This window comes from Mustelus asterias, chromosome 14, assembly GCF_964213995.1.
Source record: "Mustelus asterias chromosome 14, sMusAst1.hap1.1, whole genome shotgun sequence".
Classification (NCBI taxonomy): domain Eukaryota; kingdom Metazoa; phylum Chordata; class Chondrichthyes; order Carcharhiniformes; family Triakidae; genus Mustelus; species Mustelus asterias.
In genome coordinates this window covers 45,356,513-45,371,540 of record NC_135814.1, presented here as the reverse complement: position 1 = coordinate 45,371,540, position 15,028 = coordinate 45,356,513, and the positions used below count along the sequence as shown (strand labels likewise).

Here is a 15,028-nt window from a genome sequence, read left to right as displayed (position 1 = left end):
TATTGACAAATTTTCTTTAAACCTTATTGATCCTGTATTCCCCAGGAAATGCAAGCTATCATTGTGTATTGTAGCAGCTAAAGACCTGTGATTCAACTCCTGTCTCAGACATCTGCTAGACCTGAAGCCCATGATATTATTTGTCCAGTTGTAAATGCTAACACTTAAATTAGGAACAAATTAAATTCAACATTTTGGATTTTTTTGTATTACTCATTAATTGATACAGTATTAAGAGAAATGTTACTAACCCAATATTTCACAATTTAATTGCAGCCTTGGTTTGCTGGCAGTTGGAGTACTTGCTGGGCTTCTATCCAGCGGTCAATTGCCATTTTAAGTGTTCTGTTGGGTGTTATTAAAGATGACTCCAATGGCTTATTTGTCATAGGACTTGTACGTTTTTTAGTATTAATCCAGCTCTCAATGGCTTCCCTCTCATATGAATAGCCATCTATCACAGGAAAAAACATTTTGAAAGTAAGTGTTGCATGCAAAAAGGAGCTCGTACCACAGACCAACCCGTCGGCTTGACAGTTATTTAAGATGTGGAGATGTCGGCGTTGGAATGGGGCGGACACAGTAAGCAGTTTCACAACACCAGGTTAAAGTCCAACAGATTTATTTGGTAGCGTGAGCTTTTGGAGTGCTGCTCCTTCATCAGGTGAGTGCAAACTCAATTTGCAAGATAATGGTTGGAATGCGAGTCTCTACAGGGAATCAAGTCTGAAAGGTACAGACAATGTGAGTGAAGAGAGGGTTAAGCACAGGTTAAAGAGGTGTGAATTGTCTCTAGCCAGGACAGTTAGTAAGATTTTGCAAGTCCAGGCAAATCGTGGGGGTTACAGGTAGTGTGACATGAACCCAAGATCCCGGTTGAGGCCATCTTCATGCGTGTGGAACTTGGCTATCAGTTTCTGCTCGGCGATTCTGCATTGTCATGTGTCTTCAGCATTCAGCCTCCAAGGCTGCTTTCAAGTGTTCCCTGACAAGGAGGGAACACTCCTGCCTGGTGACTGTCGAGTGGTATCCATTCATCTGTTGTAGCGTCTGCATGGTCTCGTAATGTAACATGCCTCAGGACATCCTTCCCTGCAGCGTATGAGGTAGGCAACATTGGCCCAGTCACATGAGTATGTACCGTGTACCTGGTGGATGGTGTTCTCGTGAGATGGTGGCATCTGTGTCGATATCCAGCACATCTTGCAAAGGTTGCTGTGGCAGGGTTGTGTGGTCTTGTGGTTACTGTTCTCCTGAAGACTGGGTAGTTTGCTGCAAACAATGGTCTGCTTGAGGTTGCGTGATTGTTTGAAGGCAAGTAGTGAGAGTGTGGGGATAACCTTGGTGAAAAGTTCGTCTTCATTGATGACTTGATTACCTGTTAAGACTCACATTCCAACCTTGCAAATTGAGTCTGTGTCTATATAGGCCCTGTTTGTGAACCCAACTCTGCTCCTTCATCAGGTGAATGCAGCGCTTCGAAAGCTCGTGCTACCAAATAAACCTGTTGAACTTTAACCTGGTGTTGTGAGACTTAGTTATTTAAGAGTGCTACATGAACATTATCTCCCCTATTCAACAATGGAATATGCTCCAATAGGGAACCTGCCACTCCAAACCTTAATGGAGGAGACAACACTTGCTTCTGGCTTAAACCAGTGATGTGGCTGCATCAATGCTCCAATACTGCATTTTTGTAGGCAAACTTCATCTTTTTACAGGTGTATCTGGCGTATTATTTTTTCCCAGTTCAGAGGTATTAAGCAAATAATTAATATCCAATTTTTTTCCCCAAATTGTGAAAGAGCTAGGTTTCAGTTTAGCTCCTTGAAACTGAGAATCCATCCAGCAAGTGCTGGGCATAGGAAAGAAATAACAAACAAATTTTCATACGCTTAACCTATACACAATATGATCCAACTTTGACAATTATATACTTGATTTAATCTAAATACCTGAAGCAATCACGGGATCAGTCATGATCTCTCTGGATATTGGGCAGAGGAATTCATCTGGTACACCAATACAAATGGATTCCAGTTTGGCTTTTAGCTCTTCAATTTTGCGCAGTGCTTTATTACGCAGTCCAAGTGACCCTGCAACATGATTTCCAAGCCAAAGTGTACATGAAACAACAACATGAATGTTATTTGATGGAATGAAGAACACAAGCAATAGGAGTAGGCCACCAGGTCCTTCAAGCCTATCCCGCCATTCAATATGATCATGGCTCATCTATGCCAGACTCAACTCCCTTTCTGTGCCATTTCCCCATAGCCCTCTATTCCTCGATCTATCAAATATCTATCCGTCACTACTTATAATGATCCAGCCCCTTTGGGGCAAAGAATTCAAGAGATTCGCCACCCTCTGCAAGAAGAAATTTCTACAAACCTCCGTTTTAAATGACCAGCCCTTTATCTTGTAGCTATGAGCCCTTGTTCAAGACTCTCCCACTGGTGGAAAACATATCACCCCTACACTGTCAGGTCCCCTCACTCTTCTAAACTCCAAGGAATACGGACCCAGACTATTTAGTCTCTCTTGGTAGGACAATCCTCTCATCCCAGGAATTAGCCTGGTGAATCTCCTTTGGACTGCCTTCAATGTTACCATATCCTTTCTTCGGTAAGGGGGACAAAAAGTGTAAGCAGTATTCCATATGAGGTTATCAACACTCTGTACAATTGCAATAAAACCTCCCTACTTTTAAACTCCAAATCCTTTGCAATAAAGGCCAAAATGCTGTTTGCCGCCTTAACTACTTGTGGGAACTGCATGCTAGCTTTTGGGATTCATGCACGAGAACACCTCTGTACTTCACTCACCTGCAGTCTCTCTCCCTTTAGATAATATTCTGCGTTTTCCTTCTACCAAAATGCATGACCTCACGCTTCCTCACAAACTCCATTTGCCAAGTTTTCACCCAGTCACCTAAACTGTGTATATCCCGTTGTAGAATCACAACCTGCCCTTCCATCTAGCTTCGTTATCACAGCAAATCTGAAAAACCTTATATTCTGTTCCTTCCTCCAGGTCATTCATGTAAATAGTAAACAATTGCGGACCTAGAACTGATCTCTGCAGTACTCTACTAGTTACATTGTTCCATTCTGTAAAGGACACATTTATTCCAACTTTCTGTTTTCAATCCATGCTAACACACTTCCTCCAATTCCATGGGCTTTTATTTTGTACACCAGCCTCTAATGCGACACCTTGCCGAATGCCTATTGGAAATCTAAATACACTATATCTACAGGTTCCCCTCTATCTACTCCCCCTGTTACATCCTCAAAGAATTCGAGCAAATTTGTCAAACATGATTTACTTTTCATAAAACTATGTTGATTAGGTTTGATTATATACAGCTTTCCTAAGTGATTAGCTATTTCCTCTTTGATTATTGACTCCAGCATCTTACCAATAATAGATGTCAAACTAACTGGCCTATAGTTCCCTGCCTTTCTCCCTTTTTGAACAAGGGTGTCACATTGGCTGTTTTCCAATCCAACGGTATCCTCCCGGAATTTAGCGAGTTACAAAAAAATTTCAACCAATGGGCCCACTATCATGCAGTTCATCATGTCAAAGAACAAAGAACAATACAGCACAGGAACAGGCCCTTCGGCCCTCCAAGCCCGCGCCGCTCCCCGGTCCAGGATTGAATCCTGAATCCAGGATCCCCGCCCAATTTTCCAGCCTATCTACATACCAATATCCTATCCACCGAGCTGTCCCTCACAGCTACGATGCTTTGTTCATTACAACCTATTAACTCACCCCCACCCCCCCATTCCAGACCATGTGATCTCCAGGGAGAGGCGAAAACCCAGAGTGAAAAACCCCAGGGCCAATATGGGGAAAAAAAATCTGGGAAATTCCTCTCCGACCCCCTGAGGCGATCGAAACGAGTCCAGGAGATCACAATGGCCCTGATCGGAAAATGCTTCCCAACCCTAGTCATTTCCACTTCCACGAACACCATATGAATTCCCTGCCCCCGAGACAGGTTCCCAACTATCCGCAGTCTCGCTCTGTACTGGCACCAGCAAGATGATCATAGAATGAAGCCTTGAAACGAGAAACAAGGAACAATTAGCCCGCGCCGCTCCCTGGTCCAAACTAGATCACTCTTTTGTATCCCTCCATTCCCACTCCGTTCATATAGCTGTCTAGATAAGTCTTAAACGTTCCCAGTGTGTCCGCCTCCACCACCTTGCCCGGCAACACATTCCAGGCCCCCACGACCCTCTGTGTGAAATATGTCCTTCTGATATCTGTGTTAAACCTCCCCCCCTTCACCTTGAACCTATGACCCCTCGTGAACGTCACCACCGACCTGGGGAAAAGCTTCCCACCGTTCACCCTATCTATGCCTTTCATAATTTTATACACCTCTATTAAGTCTCCCCTCATCCTCCGTCTTTCCAAGGAGAACAACCCCAGTTTCCCCAATCTCTCCTCATAACCAAGCCCCTCCATACCAGGCAACATCCTGGTAAACCTCCTCTGTACTCTCTCCAAAGCCTCCACGTCCTTCTGGTAGTGTGGCGACCAGAACTGGACGCAGTATTCCAAATGCGGCCGAACCAACGTTCTATACATCTGCAACATCAGACTCCAACTTTTATACTCTATGCCCCGTCCTATAAAGGCAAGCATGCCATATGCCTTCTTCACCACCTTCTCCACCTGTGACGTCACCTTCAAAGATCTGTGGACTTGCACACCCAGGTCCCTCTGCGTCTCTACACCCTTTATGGTTCTTCCATTTATCGTGTAGCTCCTCCCTACATTATTCCCACCAAAATGCATCACTTCGCATTTATCAGGATTGAACTCCATCTGCCATTTCCTTGCCCAAATTTCCAGCCTATCTATATCCTTCTGTAGCCTCTGACAATGTTCCTCACTATCTGCAAGTCCTGCCAGTTTTGTGTCGTCCGCAAACTTACTGATCACCCCAGTTACTCCTTCTTCCAGATCATTTATATAAATCACAAACAGCAGAGGTCCCAATACAGAGCCCTGCGGTACACCACTAGTCACAGGCCTCCAGCCGGAAAAAGACCCTTCCACTACCACCCTCTGTCTTCTATGACCAAGCCAGTTCTCCACCCATCTAGCCACCTCCCCCTTTATCCCATGGGATCCAACCTTTTTCACTAGCCTACCATGAGGGACTTTGTCAAACGCTTTACTAAAGTCCATATAGACAACATCCACGGCCCTTCCTTCGTCAACCATTTTGGTCACTTCTTCAAAAAACACCACCAGGTTAGTGAGGCATGACCTCCCTCTCACAAAACCATGTTGACTATCGTTAATGAGTTTATTCCTTTCTAAATGCGCATACATCCTATCTCTAAGAATCTTCTCCAACAACTTCCCCACCACGGACGTCAAGCTCACTGACCTATAATTACCCGGGTTATCCTTCCTACCCTTCTTAAATAATGGGACCACATTGGCTATCCTCCAATCCTCTGGGACCTCACCTGTGTCCAGTGACGAGACAAAGATTTGCGTCAGAGGCCCAGCGATTTCACCTCTCGTCTCCCTGAGCAGCCTTGGATAGATTCCATCAGGCCCTGGGGATTTGTCAGTCTTTATATTCTCTAACAAACCTAACACTTCCTCCTTTGTAATGGAGATTTTCTCCAACGGTTCAACACTCCCCTCCGAGACACTCCCAGTCAACACATCCCTCTCCTTTGTGAATACCGACGCAAAGTATTCATTTAGGATCTCCCCTAATTCTTTGGGCTCCAAGCATAAGTCCCCACTTTTGTCCCTGAGAGGTCCGATTTTTTCCCTAACAACCCTTTTGTTCCTAACGTATGAATAAAATGCCTTGGGATTCTCCTTAATCCTGTCTGCCAAGAACATTTCGTGACCCCTTTTTGTTCTTCTAATTCCCCGTTTGAGTACTTTCCTACTTTCATTGTACTCCTCCAGAGCTCCCTCCGTTTTTAACTGCTTGGACCTAACATACGCCTCTCTTTTCCTTTTGACCAGTCCCTCAATTTCCCTGGTTATCCACGGTTCTCTAATCCTACCCTTCCTATCCTTTTTTACAGGCACATGCTTGTCCTGTAGCCCTAACAACCGTTCCTTAAAAGACTGCCACATACCAGATGTGGATTTACCCTCAAACAGCCTCTCCCAATCAAGAGTTGCCAATTTCTACCTGATCCCAATAAAGTTAGCCTTCCCCCAATCCAACACCTTACCCTTGGGACACCACTCATCCTTTTCCATCACTATCCTAAAGCTAACAGAATTGTGGTCACTATTTGCCACATGTTCCCCAATCAAAACTTTGAAGACCTGACCGGGCTCATTCCCCAGTACCAGGTCCAGTATAGCCCCCTCTCTAGTCAGGCTGTCTACATATTGTTCCAACGAACCCTCCTGTACACATTTTACAAATTCCTCCCCATCCAGAGTCCCTGCCCTCAGCGATTTCCAGTCTATACCAGGGAAATTGAAGTCTCCCACTACAACAACCCTATATTTCCTGCACCTATCCAGTATCTCCTGACATATCCATTCTTCCACTTCCCTTGGGCTGTTGGGGGGCCTGTAGTACACCCCCAACATAGTGACTGCGCCTTTCCTGTTTCTAAGCTCCACCCAGAGTGACTCGCTACACGACTCCTCCGAATTGTCCTCCCTCTGCACCGCTGTAATATGCTCTCCAACCAATACCGCTACTCCCCCACCTCTTTTGGCCCCTCCTCTGTCTCCCCTGGAATATTCAGCTGCCAGTCCTGTCCCTCTTTCAACCAAGTCTCTGTTACCGCAACCACATCCAAATTCCTTGTGCGCATTAAGGCCCCAAGTTCGTCTGTTTTACCTGCTACGTTCCTTGCATTGAAGTATAAGCATTCCAGACCTCCAGGCTCAGTGAGGTCGTCCTCCCCCAGAGTGCTCTTCTTCTTTGCCAGCCTTGTCCCAGCCCCAAGCTCGTCCCCAGCCACCACACTTATAGACCTAATAGTTTGATCCCCACCCCCCTGCCATACTAGTTTAAACCCCCCCGAACTGCACTAGCAAAGCTCCCAGCCAGGATATTTGTGCCCTTCCAACTTAGTTGTGACCCCTCCCTCTTGTACAGGTGCCATCCTCTCCTGAAAACCTCCCATTGGTCTATGAAAATAAAGCCCTCCCTCCTGGACCAGTCCTTTAGCCAGGCATTCATTTGAACCAACTCCCTATTCTTAGCCTCACTGGCACGAGGCATTGGGAGCAGCCCAGAGATGGCCACCCTAGTGACCCTACTTTTTAGCCTATTTCCCAACTCCCTGAATTGCTCTCTTAGGACCCCCCTACTCTTCCTATCTACGTCATTTCCACCAATGTGTATAATGACATCCGTTTCTTTATCTTCCCCTTTTAATATGCCTCCTATCCGCTCGGAGACATCCGTGACCCCAGCACCAGGTAGGCAGACTACCATCCTGGAGTCCCGTTCGCCCCCACAGAATCGCCTGTCTGTGCCTCTAACAGATGCATCCCCCACCACTATCGCTCTCCTAACCCCTCTCTTCCCTTTCCGGGCCACAGAGCCTGACTGTGTGCCAGTGACCTGGTCACTGTGTCTTACCCCTGGAGAGGCACACTCCTCCACACTATCTAAAACAATATACCTGTTTTGGAGTGGGACAACCACAGGTGACCCCTCTTCTAACTGTCCACTCCCCTCCCCTCTCACACCTGTCACCAAGCCCTTCCTATTTTGAGAGACCACCACTGGAGTCCTCCCTTGTACTTTACCCTTCTGCCCTTTACTCCTCCTAACTGTGACCCACGTGTCATTCTCCCGATGCCCCGGTGTAACTAGTTGCCTATAACTGCTGTCAATTTTTCTCCCATTTTCCCTGACTAGGCTAAGGTCAGCGATCTGCAGCTCCAGTTCCCTAACATGGTCCCTCAAGAGCTGCAGTTCCACGCACCTGGCACATATGTGAACCTCTGGGAAGCTAGGTGTTTGCAGGAACTCCCACATCCCACATCGGAAGCACTGAACTGGCCGATCACTCATACCTGCCCTTATCCTTTATAGGGTTGTGTAAAAAATAACTAGCCTTGCCTCGCCCTTTCAGCCTAAGCCCTGTGAGCCAAAGCCCTTATAGTTCACACTCTGCTTCCCCCTCACTACACTGCCCGCTCCCGACGCTGCCCGCTGTATAGTGCAGACGGCTTTTTATGCTCCCGGCGAACCCCCCAAGTAACTGCCTTTTATACAAAGACTCAACCTCCCAGAATCCCCTTCAGCTGACCTCACTTCCTCAATTCAAAACCCTGTCCTGGTGACTTATCTGTCTTTAGCCCCTTGAGTTTCTCTAATACTTTAATGCCTGTGATTGGGATTTTTTAAGTTCAACCATATCTGAATTCAGCCCATCTAATGTCTTCCACCATGAAGACTGATGCAAAGAATTTATTTTGCATATGCGCCATTTCTTTGTTTGCTGTTATCAATTCACTTGTCCTATTCAGTAGAGCTCCCACATTTACCTTAGTTGCCTAATTGCTATTTATAAATCCACAGAAACTCTTACTGTTTGTTTTTAAGCTTGCATGCAAGTTTTTCCTCAAGATTTATTTTCTCCCTTCTTCTGCTCCTGGATTCTAAAAATCTAAAAACTTCCCAGTCCTCTGGTCTAGCACTATCCCTTGCCACTTTGTATATCCTGCTTTTCAATTTAATATTATCCTTGATCCCCTGTCTTAACCATGGATTTTGCCCCTTTCTTATGGAATCCCTCTTTTTGATTTGTATAAGTCCTGCTGAGCATTTTGGACCAGCTGTTTGAATATCTGCCACTGCTCATCTACTGACCTGTGTCTTAACTTGTTTACTCATTCACCCTAGACAACTCCTCCTTCATACCATTAAAACTTCCCTTATTTAAGTTGAAGACACTGGTTATGGACCTATGGCGTTCACCCTCAAACTTATCTGGAATTCTATCATATTGTGGTCACCACCCCCTAGGTGAACATTAATCACAAGATCCATTATTAATCTTTCTTCATTACACAAAACCAAATCTAAAATAGCTCATTCCTGGGTAGGTTCCACAACGTACTGCTCTAAAAAGCAATCCCTGATGCACTCCACAAATTCTTCATCTATGCCACCCTTGATAGCTTGTTTCTCCAATCAATATACAGATTAAAATCTCTCATGATAATTGCAGTTCCCTTCAAACATGCCCTTGATATTTTCTCATTTATACTTTGGCTTTTTGAGAGGTCACATTCTGATGGTTTACAGACTACTCCTACCCATGTCTTCTTTCCCCTGCTATTCATGATTTCAACCCAAACTGATTCTATATCATTATCTACTGCCTTTATATCAGGACTCAGCACTGCTCCGAAACCTTCCTTGATTAACAATGCTATCCCACCTCCTTTCCCCTGTTTTTTTGGAATATCGTATACCCTGGAATGTTAAGCACCCAGTCCTGGTCACCCTGCAACCACATTTCTGTAACAGCGAATATATCCCACTCGTGTTGCAATCAACTCATTTTGTTGCAAATTCTTCATGCAACTGTATAGCAATTGTGTTTCATGAGTAAACAGCAAAACATTGCTCGAAAGCATATGGACAAATTTAATCTAGCTTATCCTTCTGTTGAAAATTTTTCAGATATGCATTAAGAATTGTCCAATACATAACCTATGATGGCAATGCCTATCTGAACTCCTTTCTAGCTCAAACACACAGTTGTCCTTGTTTGTAACCCACCCCAAGCTTACCGTTTAAGCTTATTCTTCTGTCTCTCCCAATTCTCATTCACAACATGACTTTGGACCCAGCTTGCTTTTGAATCTGGGTTTTAAGAGCATATTCCTGCACTGGCTCTTTAAGTGGAATGGTGTATCTCTCACTCCTTGACTCTCAAACACAAATTGCTGCTCAGTCTACTCTTATTTTCCAGACCTACTCTTGTCTATGGCCAACTTAAACCTTGCTCCACCAAAAGCATGTTAGATGACTATGGGTCATCTAGTTCATCACCTCCACCCTGTTAGCTGCATAATAGCAATCAATTTCCATGAATTACTGTATAACAGAGAGGATATGAAGAAAAAAAGCAAAATACTGCGGATGCTGGAATTTGAAACAAAAACAGAAAATGCTGGAAAATCTCAGCAGGTCTGACAGCATCTGTGGGGAGAGAATAGAGCCAACTTTGAGTCTAGATAGAAACTTATAGAATTCTAACAGGGTTAGACAGGGTAGATTCAGAAAGAATGTTCCCAATGGTGGGGGAGTCCAGAACTAGGGGTCATAGTTTGAGGATAGAACTGAGGTGAGGAGAAATTTCTTCACCCAGAGGGTGGTGAATATGTGGAATTCACTACCACAGAATGTAATTGAGGCCAAAACATTGTGATTTCAAGAAGAAATTAGATATAGTTCTTGGGGCTAAAGGGATATGGGGGAAAGATGGGGGATCAGGATATTGAATTTGATGAAAATGAATGGCAGAGCACACTCAAAGGGCCGAATGATCTACTCCTGCTTCTAGTTTCTATCTTCCATTCTATCATAGATGACCCTTCGTCAGAGTTGAAGAACACCCTGGTAGCAGACAGCTCTGGGAACAATGGGTCCAAAGTCACCTCTTCCTCTTAAATATGCTACACTTAACACATCATGCCATAAATTCCCCCTAAAATGTATCCAAAATGATATTTTCTGAAATAAATCTAATTCACATTTGAACTAGTCAATACTGTTTCCACTGCAGACTGACCATTCGCTTACTGAAAAATTGTTTCTGCAGATTTGTTTTCAATTTACTTCCCACTTTAAACACAGACTATGGCCTCATTCTTGCCAATGTAAACGCCTTATATTACATAGTTCCTTAGGATCCTGAAAACAGCAATCACATCACGACTGAACTAGTGACAGCATTCCAAATTCACAAAATCCTCATGATCCAATTACTCCATTTTTCTGATTGCTCTCTCCTGTATCTTCAACATCTGTTGCACCTGCTGAATACCGACTTTACAGCAATTTAAGACACTGTACACAAAATTGTGGATTATGCACCACCAGCACTCACTGGCATTTGTTGAACCAGACTTTGGTGTGTGACCCACTCTCTCGGGAAATATGCATTACGCAATTCTTTCCCAATAGGTCACACAAACATAAACAAACCAATCCACCAGATAAACTAGCCAAACATGCTCTCGTCCTCAGCACATGCACATAGTTACCAGTGGCCTGACAATCCTGGTGTCACCAAGAACAATATCCCACCCCACAACCTGCAGGAACGAAGAGGCCTTTTACAAACTGATTGATAAGCATATGCATATATTTTTGCAGGAGCATGGCAAGGTTTGCGGAGGAGAGAGATAGGCCATGGTAGGGTTTGCAAACTAGGACAGTAGTTTAAAATTAAATTAACCATCAGACCTGGATGACTTGGTCTCTGGATCTGTTACTTCCCTAAGAACCAACTTTACAAATCTCACTATGATTAATTCCCTCCTACTAGTATTTGAAAGTTTGAGCCTCTTTCTAGTACGTGGGGTGGTACGGTGGCTAGCACTGCTGCCTCACAGTGCCAGGGACCCGGATTTGACTTTATAATAGAAACTAAATTTGGTTTGCAACCTTTTCAAAGTAGTTAAGCACTTGAACCTTGTTCATTAAAACAGCAGGTTAGCTTCAATTGCAAATTTCACAATCTGTCTTTTTTCCCCAATTAGGAACCTAGCTTTAGCTGAAATATGGGGTTTAGTCCCGTGGGCACTGATAAAAGCTAATTGCTAACTGAATTATTTTGTGATATAGTACTGAATACATATCTAAGTATAACCATTCACATTTAATATTTTTAAAAATCTGATTTAAATCATAACATTATTCTAAGCATTACTATTTTACTGATCTTACCAACTTTCAGATCGTTTTCAAGGTTTTCTTTAGTAAGGTTCAACAATTCCTGGCCATCAATGTTGTTAGATTTGAAAACAACTATTAATTCCTGCAGCCCTTCTGCTGAAAGCCAAGAACAGACCTCATCTTCCGACCAGTGCTGAACAGAGCATCTAAGCTTCCCGTTCAAATCATTATCTTGAAAAAAAATTATAAGTCATTTGAAATAGGTTTGTCAATATTCATAGATTATACTTATACATTTTTCACTTTTCCCATTACAATCTCTATATAATTTTATTAAGTCTTAACAATACTTGGGTTTGAGAAATTATTACCGGACAAACTGACTGAACTGACTCTTCAGTTAATTCATAGAGTCATAGAGGTTTACAGCACGGAAACAGGCCCTTCGGCCCAACTTGTCCATGCCACCTTTTTTTTCTTAAAACCCCAAAGCTAATCCCAATTGCCCACATTTGGCCCATATCCCTCTATACCCATTTTACCCATGTAACTGTCTAAATGCTTTTTAAAAGACAAAATTGTACCCGCCTCTACTACTACGTCTGGCAGCTTGTTCCAGACACACACCACCCTCTGTGTGAAAAAATTGATATAATACATCCTGCATGTTCATGAAATTTCAAAGTTAAATACTAACCAGAGTTGTTTTCTGATCCAATTCTCCAAATATTCACAGTTTTATCCATAGAGCCAGTTGCTATTAAGGGGAGATTGCGTGCAAATGCACAAGCTGTCACATACCTGAAAATGTTATCAAAAAACAACTTAAGATAATAAACCCAGAGGACAAAAAACATACAAAGTTGAAGAACATATAGTACTATGTAGGAGAATATCTTCATAAGCCAAGTTATTCAAATTAGATGCACAGCAGGGAGTTTAACTGGAACAGCTTTCATGAAGTTTGGATGCTGCCAAACTAAATAACAGTGCCCTGTACTGGTAGCATATTCCTGCTACCTCAGACTCCAGTAATTATTTGAAAGGTCAACAAGCTTGGAAAGCCAAGTGAAGTTCACAAGAAGTCACAAATAAATACCCTGTGAAAGTCTTGACCCATTAGATCCCTTCCACAAAGTTCATGGGTAAGCCCAAACTACATTTTTGGAAATCAGGGTAAATACAGATATTTGGTGCCCAAATGGAAAATTAAAAACTCTCCAGTGTACAACTTTAGTCACCCAGAACAGACCATGGACCATGCCTGGCTCACAAATACAAAGGAGGCACCACAGCATTACACATACTATTCCTGATGCAACGTAAAATTATAGTTGCTGCTCTACATAAGCCATAAAGGAGACAATGGCTACCATCAAACTGAGTAACTTCTGAGACCACTTTGGAGGATATTAAGAGTCAAACATGTAATGTGAACAAGTCACATAGAGATCAGATCAAATCGGAGTGGCACATTCACTTCCTTGCAGGGCATTAACCTAAAATCAAGAAATATTTAGCATAAATAAAGTCAGTATGTAAAAGCTCTAGCTCCATTTTTTCCATTAGTTTACTTATTAAATAAAATTGCAAAATATTACCAGAGGCAATTCTGCGTTTATTTAGGCATTGGGCAATGAGAGAAGTGAACCCGGCTGATGTCACTGACTAATTTTCATCCCCAGATCTCATTAAGTGCTGTTGTTGACTGACTGCATTTGGTGCCAATGGCAGCTTGCTGTTTGTGGGTCAGACAGAGTAGGGAGGAAATCCATCAGCTTCTCTGTAAAGCCAGGTCAGCTGAATTCCAGTGAGGGATGGGAGGGCATGTCGAAGAGTGACCTGGTTTCTCCTGATCCCACAAAAAAAACCTTTCCCTTTCCATTTTCGTAGTGGCTCCAGCAGTCCCTTTCACAGACAGTTCTACGTACAGTTTGACTGGATCTGGCTTGCATAGCTTACTCTGCCCAGTGAAAGACCAAAATTGCAGTTGGATCTTATGTATACCATAAGATCCCGATTTGTATTAGCTAATGAAGTTTTGGGAGCAAAGAAGGGAAAAATAAGTCATTGCCACCCCTCACCATCAGACACATGAAAGACTACTTCATAAAATAGGCAGCCATGAATAGTGCAGCAACGACAACAGGAAACAACATTGTTCTTATGACTCTAAATGTTAAGTACATACCTTTCGTGCTGGGTCAGTGTGTAAAGTGGTGCTCCACTGCTCTGCGTTACAAAAGAGCAACAGTAAAATGGAATAATTTGATACCTTCTTTTTTGAAACAAATATACAATCATTTAACTTAAAAATGTGTCGTCAACCAAAACTGAGTCTTAAATAGCTTGTTAAATAATTTATTTAAGCTTGGACCTTAAATAAAATTGCAACATTTAGTGCTAACAAGTGCTGCATTGTAAAAAACATTATGCAACCAGCCTTAAACAAGCATTATCTCATTAGCTTTCAGATATTGCAGTTGACCAGACTGGACTTAAAAATAGAAGATATCAATGGCATACACTTAACATGAGTTTACAAGCTCTATTGTTTAGTATGAAAATAGTATTACATTATACTAGCTTGCACACTTTGGAATACTCCATTGTAACATTTTCAACTAGATCAAGGCAGCTGGAACATACTTACCGAATTCCAAATTATTATAGATTTGTCAACAGACCTTTAAAGAAAGACAAAATGTTTGAACTGCTTAATCATATTTTGTAAAAACAAATTTCTATTAGTTTCACTGATGACTGCATTTACCTCATGAGTTGCATTGTTCCATAAATGAGATATTGTTTTTGTTTAATTAGTTTCTTTTAATCATACATGGGCAAAACACCTTCAATGTTTAAATTTAAACAGAATTGTGAAGATATGGAATTTAATTCTAGGAATAATAGCTGAGGCGGAGATTGTCAACATTCAAGATTAGATTGGATAGATGTATGAGCAAATAGGGGAGGTGGCTTGAAGACAAAAAGGGGCAAGATAGATAAATGTGAATACAAATGTTTTCTTGTCTGGAGGGTACACTGAATGGTGCCATTCCACAAGATTTTTAATAATACCTCTCCATCAAGTCTTCAAGTCCCCCTCCTTCTGCTAGCCACACAATTAAAGCC

The 15,028-nt window shown here is 42.7% G+C and overlaps 1 protein-coding gene across 1 annotated transcript in view; it reads right to left on the bottom strand.

Moving 5' to 3' along the window:
- The window catches only part of wdsub1 (WD repeat, sterile alpha motif and U-box domain containing 1), a 64,629-nt gene that overhangs the window by 7,736 nt on the left and 41,865 nt on the right, over positions 1–15,028 (bottom strand). Inside the window, exons 6-11 of the mRNA XM_078228316.1 lie at positions 14,547–14,580; positions 14,085–14,125; positions 12,591–12,694; positions 11,945–12,124; positions 1,956–2,096; positions 252–454 (exon numbers count right to left, since the gene is read on the bottom strand). Coding sequence (XP_078084442.1) covers positions 267–454; positions 1,956–2,096; positions 11,945–12,124; positions 12,591–12,694; positions 14,085–14,125; positions 14,547–14,580 — 688 coding nt within the window. The 3' untranslated portion in view covers positions 252–266. The remainder of the gene's footprint in view (positions 1–251; positions 455–1,955; positions 2,097–11,944; positions 12,125–12,590; positions 12,695–14,084; positions 14,126–14,546; positions 14,581–15,028) is intronic.